General features: G+C 37.7%; 1 protein-coding gene across 1 annotated transcript in view; it reads left to right on the plus strand.

Moving 5' to 3' along the window:
• Positions 1 to 12,291, plus strand: part of LPCAT1 (lysophosphatidylcholine acyltransferase 1) — a 55,860-nt gene that overhangs the window by 8,199 nt on the left and 35,370 nt on the right. Inside the window, exons 2-3 of the mRNA XM_032220280.1 lie at positions 6,138 to 6,280; positions 8,174 to 8,388. Coding sequence (XP_032076171.1) covers positions 6,138 to 6,280; positions 8,174 to 8,388 — 358 coding nt within the window. The remainder of the gene's footprint in view (positions 1 to 6,137; positions 6,281 to 8,173; positions 8,389 to 12,291) is intronic.

The raw sequence follows: 12,291 nt of genomic DNA on the forward strand, positions 1-12,291 counted from the left end.
ATCCCAAAATTCTTTTGAACTCTTCTAATTCAACAGCTGGCTTTATCAGAGGGGATAAAATAGTTATCTAGAGAAAACAATACGGTATAATAGCATCCATATTATTTAAGTTGTGGACATCTATGAACTTCATGAAAAGTGTCAAGTGACAATGTGAAAAATAGATGATGTCAAATCTGAAACATACCCATTATTATCTCATCTGCCTTTTTCATAAATTTATTTCTCCTCCTACCCTCATTCGTTTTTTCAGTCTTGAAATGAAACATTCAGTTCCAATTTTAACTTTCTATAAAAAGGTAGTAGGACAGAAAATCTTCAGGGCAGCATGTCATTTCTCAGCTATGCGTATGCTCTCATGGTTATCTCTGCTATTGCAAGATATTTTTTCCCCATAATTCAAGACAAGCAAAACAGGAAATTAGAATTGTTTGCAATGCTTGAGCTGTTGCAGAATCTATTGGAACACAAAGTACTTACACGCTAAGAATTATATAAACGGCTTGTATCATTCCATTCTAACAGACAAGGTTTAAGAATATTTTCTGATTAGTCCTTTTTCCCTCCTATATTCTTATTTTCAATATGATAACTTAAAGCAAACGATCACAAATACAATTACAGTACTTTTTGGTCGTTTTAGCTAATAAAAAGTATAGCAAACAATATCCAGTCAGATTTTTTTCAGTATCTTCAGTGCTGTCTGGTGGTTTTAGCTAATACTTAACATGCTAAGATCACAATGTTAACAATTTGTTTAAGTTACTTTGGATTAGCAGTAAATGATATTAATCTCTAGAAACCCATCCACAAGTAGTAAGATGAGATGGTCATTAAATTTTCTGTGATGTTAATTTCCGCTTGAAATATAAAATGATTCATGATTATGCTCTTTTAAATTGAATTGATAAAAATAATCAAATTGCATATGCCTCTTAAACGGAAAATCTGAGGCACAATATATTTGTTATTTATGTTTTTATTCAAACAAGATATATGGCTTCACAACAGTGCCGGACGGGGGGCATAGCATAGAAATTAAAACTCAGTAAAAGTTTTCCACAATAATTGGCAACTGAGGACTAAGTCACTACAATAACTTGCATTTCACTGGTCTCATTAATCTCCCAGCTCCACATGTTTTTAAGGCTTTAGGAAAACATTGCAGAACATCAGAAAAAGGAAATAGATCATCTATAATATAACATCTTGCAAAAAAAAAAGGGATACCCCCACAACTTTATCAAAAAGTGCCTGACTCTGCCCAATAGAGCACAACCAACACAAGCTGTGAAAAGCATAACACTGCCACAAAAACATCTCAGAAACCATCATTAGAACCTCATGGTATCCACTAGGCACACAAACCAACTAAAGCCCTCCAAAACATCCTAACTAGACCAAAAGACCCACCAGTCCCATTAGAAAAAAACAGAAGTCATCTACAGCATACAGTGAGAGGACTGTAATAGCCGCTATGTAGGACACACAGGAAGAAAACTAGCGGAACACAATCCATGAACACCAGTTTGCATCAAAAGACATGATGAAAAATCAATAATTGCACAACACATTGACAGACTTCACCATAGTTTCAACTGGGAAAGTATGAATATCCTAGATTAATTAAGTCCAAAAATGCCAGGGAATTCCTAGACACCTGGCACTCAGACACACTGGCCATCAGCAGACACATAGAAATAAACAACATCTACATACCATTTAAAAGAGACAATCAAAAAGCCAAAAAGGAAACGGAAAAGGCAAAATACCTCTTTACCTGCAATCAGCACTCAGGTGAGCAGAGATTAACCACCAAGATTAACATTGGACTAACAATCAAGAAGTAAACAATACCCCAGTCATCCATCCACTCAAACAAAAAAGCTAATAGTAAACAACAGCTTCATCAAGGAACCACCCAAACCAGACCCACCAACACAGACAGGGCAAGCCACTATATAAAATGAGAGCAAATGATCATCTTACCTACTTTGGTAATGAAATATCTGCAAAAAAAACCCACAGCCAAAATCAGAGAGCAACAGGGACCCTACAGTTTTAGGAAATGCCAGATTTTGGGGAAGATGGAGATAGGTGTTTCAGAAGGCACGTTCTGCAACACCAAAAGCCAACTTCTTAGGCCCCCACTAGATAATAATCTATTATATGACTCGGACAGTGCTCTTTTACTAGAATCTAATAGCATAGGTGGAAACAGTGTACACCGCTCTCTACATGGGGCTGCCCTTGAAGAGCACCTGGAAGCTTCAACTGGTCCAGAATGCAGCTACGCGGGTTATCATGGGGGCACCTAGGTGCTCCCATGTTGCGCCCCTTTTAGGCGGCCTGCACTCGTTGCCGGTTGTCTTCCGGGTGTGATTCAAGGTACTAATTAAGCACTCCATGGCTTAGGCCCAGGATACCTGCAAGACCACCTACTGCCACTGGAGTTGGCTTCCTCAGGGTGCTGTCGGCCAGACAGTGTCGGCTAGCGACCCCCAGGGGGAGAGCCTTCTCTGTGGGAGCGCCTTCCCTCTGGAATGAGCTGCCCCCGGAGCTTCGTATAATCCCCGACCTCCGGTCCTTCCGACGCGCCCTAAAAAGTTGGCTTTTCCAGCAAGCCAGCCTGGCCTGAACAAAACAAAAGAAATGATTGATCACTGTTAATTTTAATTCGAATTTTTTTTTAAAAAAATGTCTGTCAATTTTAATTGGGTTTGGGATATTCTAATTTTTTTAAAACTTTTGTATTATGTGTTTCTTTTAATGTTGTATGCCGCCCTGAGTCCTTGGGAGAAGGGCGGCATATAAATCTAATAAACCTAAACACTGTACATATGTGTAGGTGTGCACTCATTCATTATATACATTTTATGTGGATATATTTTGAAGGAGCACTATATTAAGTTTGTATGTGGAGAATCTCTTCGAATATTAAGTATAAAAATGCCACCCCCAGCCATTTTTTCATCCAGCAGAATTTTTTTTATGATTAATAACTAAAATAAGAAATAAATAATAAAATGTTGGTCATGGAAGAATTAAAAAAGGAAGGGTGAATGAAAGAAGTAAAATTTTGTTTGTTAATCAGAAAGCTACACTTTTTTTGTTTGAGCTAATACTGTCCGTTTCAGGCAAATTTTCTTTTCATGGGGATTTGAAAATAGTCTTTGATATCTCTTGTCTTCTAGTTCCAGCTTTGGGTAGAATCTTTTTGAGCTATCTAGAAGGCTTTGATTTGGCTCAGAAATCATAAGAACATGTATAATAGCATTAGATGCTAATATTTAGCTAGAATGTGAATCGTTTTAAAGGTAGCTCTCCATGTAATATATATTAGACATCATTGGTGCCTCAGAATGAAAGATTCTTGATACATTTTAATGTGATTGTGTTTTTATGATTTTCTGTCTGTCATTCAGACTTACTTCAAAGTGCTATATTATCATTTGTAATGAGAACCCAACCTTATATATCTGTTAATTTGCATTGTAAAAATGATTAGAATATTTTATGTAATACACAAAAATAAATTAGAGTAATATTCATATTTAAACTAATATCTGCCTCTAGAATTTATTTTTTTACTTTTGATAAATTACATATTTCACACATCCTTTAATTGTTATTGTCATCCTTTGTGCATGTTTTTCTATTTAACAAACTCTTTCTTTAGTTTCCAAGCATAAAAAGTGAAATAGGTTCATGTAACTGATTCATTTATCCTGTTCATTAAAGTAACATGATCCTTAATCCTAATCCATTTTTGAAAGTATAGTAGGTCTTAATGATCACTATCTTATTATTATTTTTTTGTTCAGACTATATTTAAGTCAAGTGTATTTTTAGCATATTATATATAAAATCATTTTTATGTGAATAGCAATAGCAATAGCAATAGCAGTAGACTTATATACCGCTTCATAGGCCTTTCAGGCCTCTCTAAGCGGTTTACAGAGAGCCAGCATATTGCCCCCAACAATCTGGGTCCTCATTTTACCCACCTCGGAAGGATGGAAGGCTGAGTCAACCCTGAGCCGGTGAGATTTGAACCGCTGACCTGCTGATCTAGCAGTAGCCTGCAGTGCTGCATTTAACCACTGCGCCACCTTGGCTCTTGAATGAATAAATAATAATGAATAAATGAAATGGTAGAAGTTGAATTATAATAAATTCTATACTGTTAACAGTATTTCTGATAGTTGGTAAGATGTCTTGAACATAAAATCGGTATAATTGGACATCCCTGGTACGAGTATGGATATTCACATAACTGTGTACATTATTGTAATGGTATTAATTTTCTACTGAAACCAATTTCCTCCCCAAAAAAATATCCCCAAAAGAACTAAAAACGTGGTCCCAAAATATAAAAAATTACAAATGCTGTCCTTGGAAGCAAATAAAAATACGATAAATTACAGCTTTGATTGCAGAAAACTCTTTCATTACATTAAAATGAAAAGAATATTTTTTTTTTGCAAATCAGATCAAAATTATATTTGATATTGACCGTATGTAATTTACAAGACATTGAAATAAATGAAATAAATATGTGAGCTACTAAGTAATACTCATGGTTGTTCTTCTGAGTTTCTTGATAAGAAGATCAGAATAAAAATGTGAAGCAAAAAATTTGACAGTTGAGATGATGTATACATCCCTTTGCTGTGAGTTCATCTGCAAAGCAGGACACAGGTCCTGATACATTGGAACTAGTTTAGAGGAATTTTGAGAATAAAATTCAAGTTTGTGCTTTCCCATGATTCAGTTCTTGTAAAAACAGTATGCGATATTTTCATTTAGTATTCAGCTGTAGTATTATAACCATGAGACTTTTCCAAATTTGACATATCAGGTGGTTAAAGATGTGTTTAAGCCTCCTCTCCCTTTTGAAACCTAGAAAAGGGTGAAGGACGAAATGGGTGGGGTTTCCCCCCCCACAAAATAAGTGTAAAATATGCCACTAATGCTGAATACTAGATTTCAACATAGCAGTTTAAGAGTGCTCTGCAGTTGCCAAAATAGGTTGAGTTACAGACAATTCATGGATGATTTAGTTTGGCCCTATATTAAACAATTATGGTTATCTGTGCTGTGAAAGCTATATGTTATATGCCAAAGCACTATTGCATATCTTTTAGTCAATTTCTGCAACCAATTTTACTTTAAAGTGCTGTGGCGAAATTTAGATTTTAAACAAATATTGAAAATCTCTAACTATTCCAACTCAGTGTTTAATTATAAATGCTCTTCCATGCTAATTAAATTATATATAGGAATATGACAATTTTATTTAACAACCACTGGGGCTTTGTCTAGAATTGGAAATAATTCTTTGCCCCTTTTAGCAGTGGTGAAATTCAAATTTTTTTACTACCAGTCCTGGGGGTGTGGTGTGGCTTGGTAGACATGGCAGGAAATCTCCATTCCACCCCACTCCAGGGGAAGGATACTGCAAAATCTCCATTCCACCCCACTCCAGGGGAAGGATACTGCAAAATCTCCATTCCACCCCACTCCAGGGGAAGGATACTGCAAAATCTCCATTTCACCCCACTTGAGGGGAAGGATGCTGCAAAATCTCCATTCCTACCCTCCTCTGGGGCCAACCAGAGGTGGCATTTGCCGGTTCTCTGAACTACTCAAAATTTCCGCAACCAGTTCTCCAGAACCTGTCAGTACCTTCTGGATTTCACCCCTGTCTTTTTGTCACTTTAACATTTTGCTATCTGTACAAAATGAAGTTTTGGAACCACAATTAAAGCAGCTTTAATGCATATGCCAGAGAAAGAAAGAGGTGAGGTGGCGCAGTGGTTAGAGTGCAGTACTGCAGGCCACTTCAGCTGACTGCTAGTCTGCAGTTCGGCGGTTCAAATCTCACCGGCTCAAGGTTGACTCAGCCTTCCATCCTTCCAAGGTGGGTAAAATGAGGACCCAGACTGTGTGGGCGATATGCTGACTCTGTAAACCGCTTAGAGAGGGCTGAAAGCCCTATGAAGCGGTATATAAGTCTAACTGCTATTGCTATTGCTAAGAAAGGTTTGTTAATTGTTTTATGTGCTCATCAATCAAATATTGTTTGGCTTGTGTCCAAATCCAATCCTTTGAAATGAATCCTTTTAATTTTGCAGATTGTCTTCATGACCTTGACACTGTTCCCCATCCGGCTGTTTTTTGCTGCGTTTATGATGTTGCTGGCTTGGCCTTTTGCCTTCATTGCCTCAATAGGATCTGCTGAAAAACAGCTAGAAAAACCGATATCGTGGTGGCGAAAGTAAGTTGTTATGTCTGTTTTACTTGCCAGTATCTCTTGCCATACCTCAACTGATATGGTATAAGACAGCAGTGAGCAAAGTGGGCTCCATTCAGTTCTTAGGATCTTATCTATTCACCCTCCCAGTAGTCCAGCCCCAGAATATGGCAATTATCATTTCCAGTGATGTTATTTCAATGGATGTAGCATTAGGGTCAGGATGGCGAGGTTTATTTCCCAAAGCATGAGGTTATGTAGCCCTCAAGAAGCATGAGAAATTGAGTTGTGGCCTCCAGTCTCCAAATATTGCAATCCTTAGATAACTAACTTAAAATACTTATATTTTTGTTATGACTCTAAAATGAATTTGTTGTAGAGAAAGTATACTTCCATAATAAGGCATTATATAGATAGAGAGAGATTTGCTTACAATGAATAACTTCATCCTACAATGCTACTTATATTTTAGTGTAGAATCTTCCTCAATTACTTAAACTGCATTTGTACTTTTCTCTTTAAACTTGAAGATGAGTTACTGAAAATGTTGATAAGCTCTTGAGAGCTGGGCTGTTTGTGGAAGTATTTCAGTGTGTGCTCTCCCGTGCAATGTTAATACCAGGATTAACAATAGGTACATCTGATTGGATCAAAATCTAGCCGTTCCTGAGCAGTTTAGCCTCTCCTCGTTCATACTTTTCACATTTAGTCATATGAGAAATAATGTAGAAAATAGTGTTCTGTCATCCGAGTGTTTCATCATATTATCTTAAAAGAAAAAGAGGTGGTTCAAACACCTAGTTCTGACATGCACATTGAAATATATATATAACGTGAAGATGCCCACTCCTTCACCTTTAGAGAATGCTTTGTGGCCAAGCTCCTTATGCATAAAAATGTAACTTCTCTTTTTTAATCAAAGTTTTGCTTTCAGAGGGAAGGAATTCAACAATATTATTGTTTCAATATTGACAAAGAGGTTTCATAGTAATATAATTTATGTCATAGAATGGATACATTTTGCCTGCTTTGATTGAACATCTATGATGGATAATGACTGGGAGAGGCTCAGAAATTCATTCATTTTTTATTTCATATGGCTTTTATAAAGCTGATTTGATTGTGAAACTTGGCTTTTTTATTTTCCTGAATCTCTCACTCATTTTGTTTGGATACAGAGGAGGCTTGATTATGATTTCTAGAAGTGTTGGATAAGGAGGTGATAAAGTGAATAGTAAAATCAGAGGAAAGCAGGATTGATTTAGCAATTATTTATTCTAGTCTGGATAACTTAAGACTGCCGACAGTTCTAGAAACTTTAGGGCTATTTCTGTTCTGGAATAATCATTTCTAGAAAGCAGTAAACTATCCCCAAATTAACACATTCTGGGAGAAAACAGAATGATATGAGGACAGTGGAACTTTCTGCTATAAGGCCACTGAATTTTGAACACAGGTAATAAGCATTTTAACAATTCTCATTTACCTAATTTAAATTAGTTGTTTTGTCATAACACCATCCATTTCTGTCCTTTATTTTTTTCGAACTGGATGCCTTGGCATGATACTTAAATGCCAAGCATGGTTGTTGGTCCCCAAATTTACACACCATCAATTTACGTTAGATGTTAGTAATTTTTTGTTTTATAGTGATCTACTGCAACCATCTGCCTTTGGAAATATATATATAATAAAATCAATCAGAGGAATCACTGGGCACATAGGTCACATTTTACTGTTTAAGCTATTTTTAATTATCTTACATAACAGTATGATGTTTTAAAATTAAAACATTCTCAAGAAACGAGAACTTTGTTTTTTAATATATTCAAAAGTTTTGGTCAACTAGGAAGGGTTAGCCTGTTATTTTAAAATAACAAGGTTTCTTTTGCATCTGTTGTATTCACTTGTTTTCAGAATTATTGATTTCTTGCTGAAGGCAATTATGAGGACAATGTGGCTTGCTGGTGGATTTCATTGGATAAATGTGAAGGGCAGACAGGCATTGCCCACTGAAGCAGCAATTCTGACGCTGGCTCCACATTCGTCGTATTTTGATGCAATACCAGTGACAATGACTATGGCTTCCATTGTTATGAAAGCTGAAAGCAAAGATATTCCTGTGTGGGGAAGTAAGTAAAAATATTATTCTTCCAAGTAATATTCAGATGATTGCACTTAGTTTTGGTAACTGAAAAATAATTCTAAACATAATACCAGCTAAGCTAAGCTTTACCTTTTGAATGTAAAGAACAGAATTTTAAAGAAAATCTTGGGGCCCTCCTGAAAAATGCTTCATATTTTTAATACATTGTTATTATATGAGTCATTCTCATAGGGTCGTATTTGGATTTTGAGAATCTATCAATTAGCCCTTATTTGTCGGCTTCAAAATGTTGGGATATGTATTATTAATTAAGCAAAGGCTGTGTTAACAAATCACTTCAAGGACCACTATTCTACTCAAGTAGGTTTAGAATGCTGATAAAACTACTGAAAAATATGGTTCAATTATACAGTATTTGTTGAAGTTACCTACAATATTTTATGGATTACCATTGATTCCAAGATCTCTTTGTAACTACAGCCACATGAAAAAGTAAATACATCCCATGTAAACTATTTTTCCTGCTTAAACATATTTGGATACAACAATTCGTAATTTCAAACAGTATATAAAGATGAAGGTGATATAACTGAACAAAAAAGTTCTGAGAAATGACTTTGCAATCATTTATTCAACAAAAATTAATATATGGTGTATGCAATCTCCTTCTGTTCTAATACCTTATATAACCCTTTTGGCAGAAACAACATCAGGATAGGCATCGCTCCCAGTCTTTGACATTAGCTGGGGAGAAATTTTCTACTCTTCCATTAGAATTTTTGCCTGTTTGAGTGGTTTCTTGCATAGCCTGTTTCAAATCACGCGTATCCGTGAAATTTAGATCTGGGTTTTGACCTGGCCTTTCCATTACCCTCCATTTCCTTTTATTTGTTTGTAGCCATCTCTTGATGATTCATCTCTTGATGAATACACTAGAATGCTTCAGGTCAACTGCAAGGAGCATTTTCAGTTGTTCTTCAGTCTTCTGACATTGTTTCATATTATTTTCAAGCATCCTCTAATACCAGGATGGCGAACCTATGGTACACATGCCATAGGTGGCATGCAGATCCATTTGTCAGGACACGTGAGGCGTTTCCCTGTCAGCTGACTTCAGCCTTTTTTTAAGGTTGTTTTTCCCCTCCCCAGGCTCTAGAGGCTTTATAGGAGCCTGGGGACGGCGAAACAGCCTCCCCTGCCCCCTTCGGAGACTTCAGGAGCTTCCCTGAAGCCTCCGAATCGCAAAAAATGGCCCTATGGGCAAACCAGAAGTTCAGAAACGGACTTACAGTTTGCTCGTAGGGTCAGTTTTAGCCCTCCGGAGCCTTCAGGAACCTTCTGGAGGCTTCCCTGAAGGCTCTGGAGGGCAAAAAATGACCCTACGAGCAAACCTGAAGTCACTCCGGTTTGTCTGTAGGGCTGTTTTTCGTCCTCCGGAGCCTTCAGGGAAGCCCCCAGAAGGTCTCTGAAGATTCCGGAGGACTAAAAACAGCCCTACAGACAAACCGGAAGTCGGTTCCTGAACTTCTGGTTTGCCCATAGGGCTGTTTTTTTGTGCTCCAGAGGCTTCAGGGAAGCTCCTGAAGCCTCCAGAGAGCCTCTGGGAGGAGCGGGGGGGGGCTGTTTTCGCCCTCCCCAGGCTCCTATGAAACCTCTGGAGCCTGGGGAGGACAAAAAAAGCATGCAAAAAATGGGGGGGGGAGCGATGGTCATGCGTGAATGCGCGCTGGGGTCGTGCATTGCATTATGGGTGTGGCACACCCGCACACGACCCCACTGTGCTCCCCCCGCTTTTGGCACGCGAGCCAAAAAAGGTTCTCCTTCACTAACCTAATACTTTGAGGAATTCATACTAGATCCTGTTGCTCAGCTCCTGATGTAGCAAAGCAGCCTGAAACCATAACATTGCCACCAGCATGGTTTGCAGTTGGCATTGTCTTCTTCTGGTGAAATGCTGTCTTTGGTTTTCTCCGAACAGGCCTTCAAGCATTATGGCCAAATAACTCTTGCGTTTTGTCTTATTTATCCTGTTCATTTTGTTCCAAAAGTTTGTCTAGGTGTTCATGAGTAAACATTTGTCTTGTTCTGATGTTCTTTCTGGACAGCAAGTGTTTCCTCTTGGCACAGCTCCCCTGTGAGATCTAATTTATGAAGCTTTTTTCTTTTGGTACGCTTGAGTACTACTTTGATATCGGCAGTAGCAAGACTACTATCGAAAGTCACATAATAAGATTTGATTAGAGACTTCATTCAGTAACTTGTGCTTTGTTCCCAGGCTGAGCAAGTTGGCAATTGTTTAAAATGTTCTCCACTTGTAGATGTAAAGAACAGTAGAATAATTGATGTTGAACTGTTTGGCAAGCTCTTTTAAATTCCTTTTCAGACATATAGGCATCTATCATATTCTTTCTGAAGACCTCAAGAGAGCTCTTTTAGTACTACGTACAGTGATACCACACACTTAAAAACAAAGGGCAAATCAAACTAAATATCTGAGGTTTCAATTATACAGATTCCTACTAGATCCTGTCTGATGATTTTCTAAATCATTTGCACCTGATCTTGTGCACCTGATTTTAATCTTAAACCTTTGAGGTAATAAGTACAGCTGTGTACTTTCTCTTTTCACATGTGAAAATTGATTTATGTTAACTTACACAATGGATTACAAAATGTTAAGTAGTGCATGATAAATTACATCCCCTTTAACAATATTGTTGAAATAAAGATCAAATGTCTGTACATTGATAAAAGTCAAAAATTTCAATGAGATATTCTTATTTTTTTCACATGCCTGTATATTATTGTACCGGTTCTTGGTGGAACTGTTAATACCTTAAACCACAAAGGGTGCCATGCTTAATACCGAGCCGAGGTGGCGCAGTGGTTAAATACAGCACTGCAGGCTACTTCCGCTGACTGCAGTTCTGCAGTTCGGCTGATCAAATCTCACCAGCTCAGGGTTGACTCAGCCTTCCATCCTTCCGAGGTGAGTAAAATGAGGACCCGGATTGTTGTTGGGGGCAATATGCTGACTCTGTAAACCGCTTAGAGAGGGCTGAAAGCCCTATGAAGCGGTATATAAGTCTAACTGCTATTGCTATTGCTAATACTAAGGCCAGGGAAAATAGTCCTCCTTAGACAACTTCTATTTATACCTATATGCTTTATTTTTATGGAGTGCACTTGGCTTCATGAGATGGTAAACATCTCTACTGACTGAAGGTTATAGTGCTTAGACTTGCAGGGAATTCCATAATTATTTCCGTTTTTAACCTTAGCTTGCCTACCACATGGCATTCAAATGGGAGGAAAGTATATCTCGTAAAAAAAGCCTCTGTTGATTCAGACCAAAGATTTATTTCAGAAAAAGTTGAAAACATATGGTTGCAGAGAGATATTGGAATTGATGGTAATCCATAATTATCATCTATACCTTCTACAGTAACCAGATATAAATAGTTCATCCATATTTTTTTGCACAAACTGTTTCTATTCTAGGCTTTCAGCACAGCTTTTATTGCAGAGGTCTTACCTTAGACCAAAAAAGGCATTTATAGAAAAAAGTTTTCAATTGGCATCGGAGTGTTCTTGTCCTACCTGGACAATAGCAATAGCAGTTAGACTTAGATACCGCTTCATAGGGCTTTCAGCCCTCTCTAAGCGGTTTACAGAGTCAGCATATTGCCCCTAACAACAATCCGGGTCCTCATTTTACCCACCTCGGAAGGATGGAAGGCTGAGTCAACCCTGAGCCGGTGAGATTTGAACAGCCGAACTGCAGAATTGCAGTCAGCTGAAGTAGCCTGCAGCGTTGCATTTAACCACTGCGCCACCTCGGCTCCTAAAACAAAAAAAACTGCTTGAAAATATTAGGTTTTCTGTATTTTCCAATGAACCACATTTAATCCAGGTTGCCTGTAAGAGG

Source organism: Thamnophis elegans, chromosome 6, assembly GCF_009769535.1.
Source record: "Thamnophis elegans isolate rThaEle1 chromosome 6, rThaEle1.pri, whole genome shotgun sequence".
Classification (NCBI taxonomy): domain Eukaryota; kingdom Metazoa; phylum Chordata; class Lepidosauria; order Squamata; family Colubridae; genus Thamnophis; species Thamnophis elegans.